The following is a 14,395-nucleotide window of genomic DNA, read 5'->3' as shown; positions in this document are numbered from 1 at the left end:
ATTGTGAGTGACAATGACCTAAATAGAACAACTTATTGATCGCTGAATGTAGGTGAGACTATTCTTGACGGCGAAAATCAAAACAAACATCTTTTAAAGTTACAATTTTTAGTGTGGAAAAGAACTCACTATTAACATAATACAATGGAACAGTGTAATGCAAAATTAGTGCCTAGGTATAAAGGCATTTATAGAATTGTATACTTTTTAGTCCAGTAAATGGTATTATCCAGCATACTGAAAATGTTTTAGATGTTAAAAAAGTGCATATTGTAGATCACAACATACAAACAAACATGAAAAGTTTGTCTCTCTCTTTTGTATGGTTGTATTAAAACGAAATTGTATTTGAAATATAGATAGCATTGGTACGTTTAATTGCTGTAAATATACAGTAGTTAGTATAATTTGTATTTTTTTTAATGTTTGGTATGTTATGTTTGTGAAATGTGAATCTTGTTAGGTTTAACTCCAGTCCTATCCTGTCCGTGTTTCGGCTTTTTCGTCGAGTCTCAGGAAGTTTAAACGCGGTATTTGCACACTTTACACAAAATACTTTTAATGAATGTATACACTGTTTGAATGGGGTGCCGAATTACACTAACACTACACAACACAAATGTACGATTTCTTCGCTTTAAATACTCTCAATCTCAAAGAGAACAACAAATGCTGTAGCAACAGGAGACCGCTCTAACCTACACCAATTGAAAGTATTTCTGGGATATTCCTTAAACAGCTGGTTCCATACAAAGATAGTGTACGAACAAAGAAAAGTGCAATATTATTCGATCTGTCGATATTTTTTTAAATCCCTAGTATTACACAAGCTATATTATTGTTCTATTAGTATATTTGAATGTGGCTAGCACAGAAAAGTAATTTATGTTTGACTATTTAGAATGTATATATTTATTTTAGCGAAGGCCTAACCAGGTTCACGGAAATATAGAATGGAGAAATATGAACCGTTTTTTACTTGTATTTTATATAATACATATTCTCGCAACCCTGTTACTCGTTACTGGTTATAAAAGTTACATCTGATGTTCTTGGAACTAAATTCTTGGCAGATTAATAACCTAATGTCCGTAAGAAACATTATATAATTTAGTATTATAAATAATTTTAAATGTAATATAAAGTAAAATTGTAAATAGTAAAGTAACGTACTTTGGTTGATAATTTATTTGGCAGATTATTATGGATTATAGTGTGGTGGTGTACTTCTGACTTGAACACGTTGTTAAGAATATTAAGTTGTCTCGATAAATGGCTAATACCGTCGTGATTTTGTTTTAAGCGAGTTTGACTTTGAGTCTTTGATTTCAACTTTCAGACATTAAATTTCAACTTTGAGTCTTTGATTAAAAATTCGAATATCTGATTTCAACTTCGAGTCTCTGATTGTAACTTCGAATCTCTGAGTTTTATTTTACCTATGAGTTCAACTTCAAATGCTTCCAGCATTCATGTTTTTAGACTTCTAGTCTAATCTTTACTTTTACCGATACAGCTGTAATTTCGAGCCAAAATGCTGACGCCCGCGCTTGTGAGTCGACATAAAACGTGAAGGAAGTCAATTTTAAAGTTTCAATAATTATTCATTTCGAATGCAAAGTTCCCATAAGTAAAGTTCCCATAAGTTCCCATTGGAACCATTAGGCCCACCACCAAGATAAAATTTAGTTCATTATCACTCTGTCTGGCAGTAACGGAGCAATTACATTATTTTATTTTTAACATATAGAAGTGGTGCTTTTAATTTTATTTGCCACAAATAAACATATAAGTAAACTTTGCGGTATCCAACCCCATGTATTTCATCCATTCGGTACAAATTGTAATGGCAAATTTAGGCCTGCAGATGAAATATTTGTTCAATGTGTTTTTAGAGAATTCTAGATTAAAACTAAATGTGTAAATGTGATATTGTATTTCGCTTGCTGAAATATCGTATAACTATAAGCATTATGTGGAAATATTTACGTATTATACAATTTTCTCGCTCTCATAATGGTTATCAGGAACAACAATGTAAATTACTAGCCAAATCTCATTCAAATCCCATTGGAATCACATGCACCGTTGTATAATTTGATGGATGTATGTATACACACACACACACACACACACACACACACACACATATATATATATATATATATATATATATATATATATATATATATATACATATAGAGAGAGAGAGAGAACAATAATATAGCTTGTGTAATACTAGGGATTTAAAAAAATATCGACAGATCGAATAATATTGCACTTTTCTTTGTTCGTACACTATCTTTGTATGGAACCAGCTATTTAAGGAATATCCCAGAAATACTTTCAATTGGTGTAGGTTAGAGCGGTCTCCTGTTGCTACAGCATTTGTTGTTCTCTTTGAGATTGAGAGTATTCCATGCAATAAACCACGCTGTGGAATATGCAGTATGATGCAATCTACAAACTGTTACAAAAGCTGTGTTACGCACAAAAAATATTCTATAGCAGAAGAAATCACATGTAACAGTGAAAATGTAGTATATAAATTATCCTGTCAACATTGCCCTAAAGACTACATTGGAGAAACATCTACGTCACTTAGGTTGAGGATGAACAATCATCGTGCCGATGTTCGACATCAAAATTTACTTAGACCCGTATCTGCACATGCTGTCCAACACAATAAAACCTTTGAAAATTGTTTCTCTCCAATTGGCATCAAGAAGTTTCAAAATTATGACAATAAAGACTACACCAAATTATTACTAAGAAGATATGAACAAGCTAACAAGCTAATGGCTCTTCAATCAAAATCACCAGTTGGATTAAATTTGAGACACAGTTAATTTTAATTTTAATTTATTATTCAAACATTTTATGTATATCTGTGTTTAGGAAAGGTTACATGTTTAATTAATTTACTTGTTTTGATACCATATGTTTTTGTTGTTTGAAATGTTTTATAACCTTCATTCTTTTGTTTGTTTATATTTTATTATATACATGCTTTTGATAATGTTAATGAAAAGTAACGAAATATTAAGCATTTCGATTTGAAGAAACGTGTTTTGTTTTCTTTTATACCTATATATATATATATATATATATATATATATATATATATATATGTATATATATATATATATATATATATATACACACTGTTGGCCATTACATGTTCAAGAGACGATATAACATATATTATAATTGTTAAAGTTGCTGGCGTCACGTACACGTGTAACACAACTGATTGCCTGGTACATAAATCAGTACAACGTAGACTGCTGTGACCGTCACCGCCTCACAAGTCACTCACGACCACACAGCCTGACAGAGCAGACTGTAACTGACATTTACAGGGTCACATATTGACTTACTACCCACGATATAGACCTACATTTCAAACAGTGCAGACTGTAACTGACATTGACAGGTTCACATACAGGCTTACTACCCACGATTTAGACCTACATTTAAAACAGTGCAGACTGAAAATGACATTGACAGGTTCACATAATGACTTACTACACATGGTTCAGGCCTACATGTCAAACAGTGCAGTCTATAACTGACATTGACAGGGCCACATAATGACACTACCCACGGTTCAGATCTCCATGCCAAACAGGGCAGTCTATGACTGACATTGACAGGGTCACATAATAACACTACCCACGGTTCAGACCTCCATGCCAAACAGGGCAGTCTATGACTGACATTAACAGGGTCACATAATGACATTAGACCTGAATGATGTCATAGGTCTACTTATATGAGTCACGTATAATCCGTTTATCGCTGAAATCCTTATACTTTCATTACCGGAAATGAGGCTGTAACAGTGTAACTTTAGCCATTAAAGAGTCATTTTACACCGTTCAAAAGTAAAAAAATCAATTACTTACTAGATACGTGATTACACTCCTCTGAATAGTAATGTTTAGTTTCACAACGTACGTACACGTTTTTTTTTTTCTTGAAGTTTTAGTGAAAGTATCTCTAGTGATATGTTACTTTCGTACAATTTAAGCACCGTTTAGCTCATTTTATATGATACTGTGTCACCCTAACTTCTTTAAAGTTCCTTAAGCAGAGAATTGTCCCTTTGCTTCATTCTACGTAATCTACAAAAACTCTTTTTGTTTGATTTTTTACTCCCATGGCTAATTAAGTGCTTGTATAACTTTTGAATATATGTTTGTCAATTTTAATTCTCCAAGTGAGTAGATCACTTCATCTTTTCGATCACTGTGACTATTTTTCGAAGGTCTATACCTCGCGTGTAGGTTCAAGCTTCGACTCTTTCTCTATTCTCTTTCTCCCTATGAAATCTCTATTCTTAACTTTTCCAGTATTTAGGTTTTCCTACAACTTAGGACAAGTTACGAAAGATCACATCTCAATAGGTCCCGCTGAAGTTTAATACAAAATTAAAAATCTACACCTAATAACTTTCTCGAGATATCATGTGGTAGGACAGACAGAAAATCTGACATAAAGGACATTTGTCCTACTCCCAGGATTAAAGTTCGACGGACTTTGGGACGCTAGTTTACAGACGACATTGATCATAAGCATAGTATTAGACTACGTAAATGTTCAACTAAATCCCACGGAGCGATATGCCTTATCCTCTAATATGACACTAGCTATGTTTATATGAAAGTAATAAGCTTATCTACAAGCCCGTGTATCACTTCGTTCTTAACAAATCCAGCAGGAAACAGACAAAAGAAAGAAAGAAGAGGAATTGCTGTTAAAATATACAACCAAGTAACATTTAAAATATGTCTTAAACTGTTTTGGGAATACCTTTCTAAATTATAGTCTTATTGGTAATTCTCACCCAAATCCTATTAAAGGACATACACTATCATCGAGCGTAAGCTTGTTTCGATCTAATAGAGTATCGATGTAGTTTCCCGAAATATATAGTAACGAAATTCTTACCAACCAATCCAAGGAAGTAACCTGTAATTTGTTAAACATCATATGATTACACATCTGTTAGTCTAAGATTTTCTCATTACCGTCATGGTTATTATTTGTATTTAAAAATATAAAAATTAATTTTATCTTCAACTTTTACATTTGACTCCAAAATCAAAACTAGTTATCGAGAACTAAAATTAATATGCACATCAAATCTCGTGGACCTTTCTTGCAAGAGATCTCACATGGAAGGACGGACATAAACGATTTTAAGGTGATGCTAGTCAAGATATAGTTTCTTGTCACTCTGTAAAAATATGGATTTCTTTTATTATAAATATTATGGAACAAAGCAACTGAGGAATTTCAATAGGACCAAAATAACCTAATTATCTATTGGGTTCTTGATAAAGATACCTAAAATGGTGAATAGGAGGATATGGTAACTTCTTGTCGATAAAGTGTGGAAACTTAGAATGAGCCAACACAAATTGTCCATCTTTGGGGACAGCCATGAAGCCAAGGAAAGAATATATATTGGCTATGAAATTCCAACTAATGGGTAACAATTACAAATTACAGGATTCAATTCTGAGAGAGTGGCATATCCCGGACGCTGCAATAAAAGTTAGGTGAACTGGAGTGTAACTCAACCTTCATAAATATGTTGCATTATCATTATAAGTATTCTATTTTTACATTAAGCATATTACCTATAGTAAATTTAGCAACTCTTCATGTTTTGTAAATCCACGAAACATTAAACACCAAGCATCGCATATGGAGGCGAGATGATCCTCTACCAGAGTATCGTGCCCATTTCTACCTTAATTGCCAACTTTAATAGTTCACAATTTTAAATATAATGATTTTAGCAATTCAAACTTTTCCCACTCTTAACTCTCTGCATCAGATCCAGAAGTCCATGGTCACCAATAATGTTATGGTTTTTATGTCAAGACAGAAATTCTTAACTAATTTTTTATATTTTTTTATTTAACTAAATTCTATTTGAATACTGAATACGAGTACTATTAGTTTCCTATACATATAAGAAGAAGTATGCTATTACTTTACACATTTTACTTTACAATATTTTCTTAATTGCGCCATTGCTTCAATAATAGGCCAGAGTTTGAATACAGTTTCCAATTATTTTCTTTATCTAAGTTTTGGTTATATTATAAGGATGCAATTTAATTATTCTATATTTTAACTTTGATTACATTGAGATTATAGCAACCCATTGCATTCCATTGCTATTATTAATTTTGGCATATATTGTTTTTTTTATTTTTTAAACTTGATGTTCTAAGTATTGTAGAATTAATTATTTTTAGAAACCATATGAATGACTTTAATGAATAAGCCTTCCAAAAACAAATAATTTCTTTGAATAAACTAAGTACAAAGTATAGCAGTAAGGTTTCAGTCATCAGTGTTACGGTGCTGTGTAATTAATGTAAACTTCTCTAACAACTACAGTAGTGTTGTTTAGCTAGTCTAAGAGCACCTCCCTCCATATACGCACTCTGTATTAAGTCGAAAATAATCTTTGTAAATACAGTAGTACGTTTGAATATTCAGTTTAAATTTAAAATTTTAGTCTAATCACCCATATCTTTCTGAAATGGCGTAATTTCTGTAAACAAGTATCAATATATATATATATATATATATATATATATATATATATATATATATATATATATATATAAAGCTAATTGTTATTAAAGAGAATTTATTAAACATTTTGCAACAGTATAGTTTTTGTCAACAGTAATAAAAAACATTGAGAGTGTTATTTTATTACAGTTAAATGTAAATTTACGACATAACACGAGTCCGCAGTAACGTACCAATAAGCTCTAAAGCAAAAAGAATTCAAATGTCATATAGACAAATGCTGTCATATATACTAAACAAACAAAAAGACATTCCACTTTTTGTACGATGAGTGACTTTTGATAACTGTTTAATTTGTTATTTGAAAACTGTTTGATGGCAGAAACAATAACACGCCACTTTTTCTCTCTAAAACGGTTTTGACAAACCGAATACTAATAAAAATATAGCCCTTGAGTTTTACAAAACATGATATAAAAATATGATGTGGAAACTGTGCACTTTGAATTAATTATTCCCCTGTCATGAATGACATTTTAATTAAACATGTTTTGCAACACAGGTCTTAACCGTGATGATATTCAACAATAACTACATAGCCTGTGTCTCTCAGTTATTTATTGATGTTTTAATATTGAATTATATGTTACTGAATAAAATGGAACATATTTCACACTTACGTACATTGGGAAAGTTAGAAGTAAGGCTTGTCTCAGAGGTAGCGGATTGAGGGAGTGTCGAAAGCTTGAAACTATTATACGGCAGATAGATTCCACTAAAACCTAGACACAGAGAGATCAAAAAGATAAAGTGATCTACACGTTTGTAGAATCACAATTGTCAAACATATATTCCAGAAAACAGAAAAAATAAATAATCTTGGGAGTAAAATATTCAAACAATCGTAAATTTTCTAGATTACGTAGAGTGAAGCAAAGATATAAATTTCTCCTAACGGAAATATAAGGGAGTTTACGGGACAAAGGATCGTAGAAAGTGACGTATAAAATATGCTTAGATTGTACAGGAATAATATATTAGTATATACACTTACAATACAACTTATAGAATTCAACATGTGTACGTTTTGAAACTAAACATTACTATTCAAATGAGTGTAATTATTAAGTATCTATTAAGCTTTGTATCTTTTTTCTAATGCCAAATATACTTTCACTGAGTGAGGTAACACTGATACAGTATCAAAAGCGGTAATGAACGTATGTTTAGCGGAATGAGAGTGATAAACGGTTTATACGAGAACCATACAAGTAGGCCTATGCCTAATTAATCTGTTCTAATGAGCCACTTCAGTCTAACAATCAAGTGGCCTAACATTGATTACTTACATCGTATAGTTGCATTTAATTATTTTTTTAAAATCCGTAAAACATTTAACGTATTTTAAATAAGTAATTAACAAGTACATTTAAAAATGAAAATTGTGAAAATGAACAATTTCCAAAATTTCTATACATTTTGATACTACAACATCCAAGTATACCAGTCTTTATTTTCCTAAAATTGCACACTAAAATGGTGCCATCACCAGGACGTCCAATATTATCTTCTTGTTCATCACCTACAGAAAGGATTTCCGCATATGAGGATCACCGGCTACAGGACTTTGTCCACAATCTACCATAATTCATAAAAAATTTGGATGACTTTTTAGACAACTTACAAATTTACCCCAATCTCTTCCTAATGATGCATTATTGGTCACTGTTGATGTCATAACTTTATGCACAAACATAGAACACGATGAAGGAATTCAAGCTGTAACGTACGCTTAATCAAAGACATGCTGACACAAAACCTAGTACTTCATTTATAACAAAATTAATCCACTTTGTGATTACAATGAATTGCTTCTGTTTTCAAAATACGTCTTATCTAAAACAAAAAGGTACAGCCACGGGAACTCGTATGGCTCCGTTATATGCCAGTCTTTTCATGGAGAACTATAATCAGATTTTATCAACAGTTAAAATTACATACATGATGACTTTTTTATCTGAACACATTTAAAGTATAAATTAACAAGATCTTTTGCACAATTAAACAAATTTAGCAAATTGAAATTCATATTTTAAACGTCTTCAACATTAGTAACATGTTTAGATACGGAAGTATTTATTGAAAATGGACATTCAAGAAGCAAAATAATACAAAACGTAATACAAACAAACACTATGGAATATTTAAGCTTCAACAGCTGTCATCCAGTACATATCAAGAGGAATTTACCGAAAAGTTTAGCTTGCAGTGATTAAACACTAAGAACTAACACAATGGACTTGGAAAAATACATTGATGATGTAATGATTGCTTTCTTTAAAAGAGGTTAAAAGAGGTATCCAAGAAAATTACTCAAAGAGAAACTTAGTCTAATGAAAAGTGTAATACCTTCCAAAATTTAAATTTGTCTCAGAACACAAGAACAAGCACACGAATATTTTTTAAAGGGGAAACTTCTACATGGACTCGACATCAGGTAACTTTGGCAAAAAGTCTAATATTTAGTTCATTTCGTCTGCATTTATTATTATTTATTTACTGTTTATTTGCTTTTATTTGTGTTAGGTTTTCATATTTAGTCATATCAGTTAATCAAATTTTACGCATTAATATAGTTTTTACTAATAATTAGAATTGTATGTTATTTAGAACTGCTCTTTGCCCACCATTGTCCGATACCATTTTTATTATAAGCCATCTATTTCCACTTATCTTTGTACACACACACACACACACACACACACACACACACACACACACACACACACACACACACACACACACACACACACACACACACACACACACACACACACACACACACACACCCACCTGCATTCCAAATCTATAGTGGTCCGATCGTCACGTGGTATGAGGTGACTTCTGCCGACCAATCAGGCGTCCAGGACGCGGACAAGAAAAGCTCCCCAAGGCATCTCTCCAGTTCTTCTTAAGACTCCGTCTCGCTAGGTTGTACGTCAACACCAGCTTTAACCAAATTCGGGCCGTGCCCCTTTGTCTTGTCTCTTGTGAACCGTAAGCCGTTCTATGGCAGTTAACAGTCCCTTCGAGCCGGACATTATTTGGTTAACGAGCCAAAAGTAACTTTGTCGCAACGTTCGTGAGTGAACCGAAAACAGTGTCAAGTGAAGGTGGAATCTTCATGGTGGAATCTTAATCCCTCAGCAAGGACTCCACCAGCGCAACGTTCCTTGGAATCAACCCAGGTCGAACTACAATCAACCCAACTTCATGTGTGTCGAGGTATCAGACAATGGACGGTACAAGGTAACAGTGTTTCATCATTCTTATTATGGTCCTTCGCAACTAAAGACAATCTTCTTTTCAACCAAGATTTAAAATCCTCAACTAATTCGGACATTTTTGGACAATTTAACAGAAGAAGAAAATCATTTAACACTTGTATTTTGCTCTAATTGTGTGCCCTTTTTTTCCTAATATTATGTTTTGTGATCTCATTCGTATTTTTATTTTTCCCAAACGACTAAGAGTTATTCCTTAGAGAATCAATGTATGGGCTCCACCTGCTCAGCTATCGGAGTATGAGTTTTTAAATATTAGACATTTTATTGGTCCTTCGAATAATTGCGGTCCGCCAAGCCGGATCTAACATATCTTTGGGTCCTTCTGACCGGATATTATACAATTTGTATCATTTTATTTTTTATTTTATACAGGTTACGTGTCTGAAGGTGGTTCTACCGAATTATAGTAGCAATACATAAAGTAATTTTATTTGTACAGTAATTTATTAAAAGTATTATATATATATATATATATATATATATATATATATATATTAAGAATTCACTCAGTAGACATCCTATAAATATATAACAAGTAATATATAATAAATCAAAGAAGCCTTAAAACATTTTTGTATGTTATTACACTGCTACGTTTTGTGGTTAAGCCCATTATCACAGTAGCAGTAGTAAATTAACCTCAAACACACACAGAAATTATAACCTTATTAAAACGTGGAACAGATTTTGTGAAAATCGAAGTCCATATAATACTTGTTAAAGCACTGATTGCATAACACGATGGTGATCTGTGGTATTTTCCAAACCTAAGTAGGCATTAGGTCATATTATTTGAGAGTTTATAGTTAATATTATCAGAGGTTCACGGACGGACTGTTATATCGGTATGTACGCGTAAAGGAGCATTACTGGAACGACCGAATTATAAAACTGTTGACACAGGTGATTTGTATTGTCGCCCCGATCAATAAAATATATACATAGGTCTCAAAAACATGCTCTGGTAGTAAACATTTTTACTTCAGGCCTTTCAATCTATTTTCGGTCTAAGGTATTTCTAGTAACACAGTTAAGATTGTGTGGAGTTGGAGGAGTTCACTCTACAAGAATCAAAGGTTCTTGTTAGACCAGATATAAGAAAGTGCCATCCCTGCTTCCTTTGACTACTGGAGAGGCTGGTTCAGAGCTGGCTTTCCCTTCTTCCAAGGGGACATGTCTAAATGAAATACTCCAGTAATGAGTCGGAGTCCAAGCGGAGCGGACGTATCGCGGCTAAGCTCTCTTATCAGTGTTCCCGTTCCGTAGCTATACTGCATGTGTGCTTACTTGTATAAGCTTGATTGCTAGTGCCGAATTGCTATACTTTATTTTAATACTTAGTTTTGAAAACTTTCTTCTTTTCTTTGTTTTGAAAATGGCTTCATGTAAAGTTTGTTTGAGTGCTATTAAGAGAAGTCAGTTAAAACTCGTTTGTGCTGATTGTCAGTCGAGTTTTCACGCTAGGTGTGTGAACATGAGTCAGGCGGATGTAGATTGCTTGGAGGAGCTGAACTCAGTGTGGAGGTGTAACTCTTGCAACAACGAACGCAGGAAAAGCATGAGGTTGGAGACGAGTGTGCAGGATGGCAAACTTACACTTGAGGACGTGATGAAGGTGCTTAATGACATCCGAGAGGACCAAAAAGCAACCAAGCAAGACTTCAACACTTCTTATGAGGCTCTACATGTCAAACTTGAGGAAAACGCTCAGTCACTTCAAAGCGCTTTACAGAAAATAGAGGAGTTTTCGAAAAGAGTTGTCGATTTGGAGTTGGAGAATGGTAACTTAAAGAAAAAGGTTGATGAACTGGAAATCAGAGTGGATGACATGGAGCAGTACTCGCGGAGGAACTGTCTGGAGATCCAGGGAATTCCCGAAGAAAAAAATGAAAATGTTCTGGATATTGTCAAGGACGTTGGTCGCGCACTGGGCATGGATGTCAGCGAGGAGATGATAGACACTTGCCACAGATTGGGCCAGAAAGACAGCGGTTGTAGAGGACCGCGAGGTATCATCGTGAAGTTCGTCCGTCGTCTGGACAGGGAGGCGCTCCTGCAGAAGAGACGTGAGAGGAAGAAGGACTTTTCCACTCGTCACCTTAGTCTTGACAGGCCGTCGGACGTTCCCGTGTACTTGAACGAGTCTCTGTCACCGATGAGGAGGAAGCTGCTGGCCAAGGCGAGGATGCTCAAGAGGGACCGCGGCTACAAGTACATCTGGCTGCGCAACGGCAACATCCTGCTGCGTAAGGAAGAAGGATCTGCTGTAATTCAAATTAAAACCCAGGCTGACCTTGATAAGTTGTAGATTTAAGCATTTTTTTCCTTTCTCGAACTGGTTTAAAGTAAAACTTTATAATGTAACAATTTTATTAATAAGAAAAAGTAAATTTTTAGATAATACACAATATACATTTGACACAGTTTTCCTTTTTCTTTTAGTTTAAAATGCAGAATTTCAACCTAAATGAGAGTTATTTTACTGACAATGTAGGAGGGAAAAATAGTGTAAGTATTATTCAGCAAAATATTCGTAGTATGCGAAAAAATTTTGATGAATTTATAGCGGAAATTTCTTCTTGGAAAAAGTTACCAGAAATCATTATTTTAACTGAAATTTGGATAGGTATAGATGAATCAGATTTTTATCAAATATCTAACTATGATTTAATAGTACACTCAAATGAGAGCTACAGATCTGGTGGTGTTGCTATATTTTTCAAAAGCAATTTTTTTAATAGCTTTCATTATGAAAGAATTAAATTTCAGTCAGCAGACATTTTGAAAGTTAGATTAAGAATATATGATTTAGAATATGTTTTAATTGCAGTTTACAGATTACATGAATATAGTATTACAAATTTTGTTTACGAATTAAGACGATATTTACTCAATTCTTGTAAAGAAAACAGAGTCAAAAAATCTTTTAATTATTGGTGACATGAATTTAGATCTTTTTAAAGTAGATAACGATATTGATAGCTACAAAGCATTAATGGCCAGTTGCGGACTTGAGTCTCTTATACATGAAGTTACACGCGAAACAGACCAGACACGGACATGTATTGATCATGTTTTTGCCAGAGTAGAATGTACAGACATGACTAGTGTAGAAGCTATAGTAATCAGGAGACAGATCACCGATCACTACATGACGGCTGTGAGGTTGAGTTGTGGTGGAGTGTGTGCGAGCAGTGAGCTGGGGGACCAGTGCACTGTGACCCGCCAGGACTATGACCGGCTGATCGGTCTGCTAGGTGACACTGACTGGGCTCCTGTTTACAATCATCAGGATGCTTCTGCTGCCTACGACTTGTTTGAAGGTAAACTTTTACAGTATATTAAACAATGTAAAAAAGAGGTAGCGGTTAGTTCGAAATTTACTAAACTCAAACCATGGATAAATGATAATATATGTAAAAGAATAAAAAAACGAAATGAGCTTTATAAAAAAACAAGGAATAGACCGGTAAACGATCCATTTAAAAATTATTATATTAGATACCGAAACAAATTAAAAACAGATATAGAACTTGTTAAGCGCGAGTATTACAGTAATAAGTTTGAAAGCAGTAAGGGTAATAGTAAGGCAACATGGAAAATAGTTGGTGAGGTTACTGGCCAAGAAAAGCGCACAAACAAGCCTTTTTGTTTAAGTGTAAATAATGAAGTTATTACTAAGCCAGAAGAAGTTGCTAATGAGTTTAACAAATATTTTTTATCTGTAGTAGATGAAGTTATAGATAGGCAACCAAAACCAGTCAGCTTTGAAAATAGTGCATATAAGAATGTATTTAATTTTTATCAAGAGAAATGTTCTATTATGATAGGGCCAGTTTTAATAGAAGATGTACTACAAGCAATTAATTCATTACAAAATGGAAAATCTCCTGGAATTGATGGAATCTATTCTTTTTTGCTTAAAAACATTTCTCATACAATTGTTAATGTTTTTACTTATATAATTAATCTTAGTTTTTCTACGGGAGTTTTTCCGTCAAAATTAAAGCAAGCGGTTGTTATACCAATTCATAAGAAAGGTTCAACATTACTTTGTAGTCAGTTCAGACCAATATCCTTAATTTCTACCTTCTCAAAAATAATAGAGAAAATTATGAAAGAAAAACTATTGAAGTTCCTAGAGAAAACAAAGTTTTTTAGTATTAACCAATTTGGTTTTAGAAGTGGGAAGAGTACGGAAAACGCGTTACTAAAACTCGTAAGCTCAGTCACAGAGGGGATTAACAATAATTTATTTGTTAGTGCACTTTTTTTAGATATAAAAAGAGCATTTGACACTGTTGATCACAACATTCTTTTAAAAAAGTTGTATAATTGTGGTGTACGTGGAGTAGCTTATGATTGGTTTAAAAGTTAATTGACAGATAGAAAACATTGTGTTAGAATTGATGGAGTTTTAAGTAGCATGGGCAAAATTGTATATGGGGTACCACAAGGCTCTGTTCTTGGGTCAATTTTCTTTATAA

The 14,395-nt window shown here is 33.4% G+C and overlaps 1 protein-coding gene across 1 annotated transcript; it reads left to right on the top strand.

Moving 5' to 3' along the window:
• The first annotated feature begins 11,382 nt into the window (after window positions 1-11,382).
• On the top strand, window positions 11,383-12,216 carry LOC124355957. Its single transcript, XM_046807106.1, has one exon. It carries the CDS (start codon window positions 11,383-11,385, stop codon window positions 12,214-12,216), a length of 834 nt encoding a protein of 277 aa, XP_046663062.1.
• Window positions 12,217-14,395: the final 2,179 nt, after the last annotated feature.

Source organism: Homalodisca vitripennis, chromosome 2 (genome assembly GCF_021130785.1).
Source record: "Homalodisca vitripennis isolate AUS2020 chromosome 2, UT_GWSS_2.1, whole genome shotgun sequence".
NCBI lineage: Eukaryota > Metazoa > Arthropoda > Insecta > Hemiptera > Cicadellidae > Homalodisca > Homalodisca vitripennis.
Note: the sequence above shows the minus strand (reverse complement) of the source record. Positions and strands in the feature narration are given on the sequence as shown.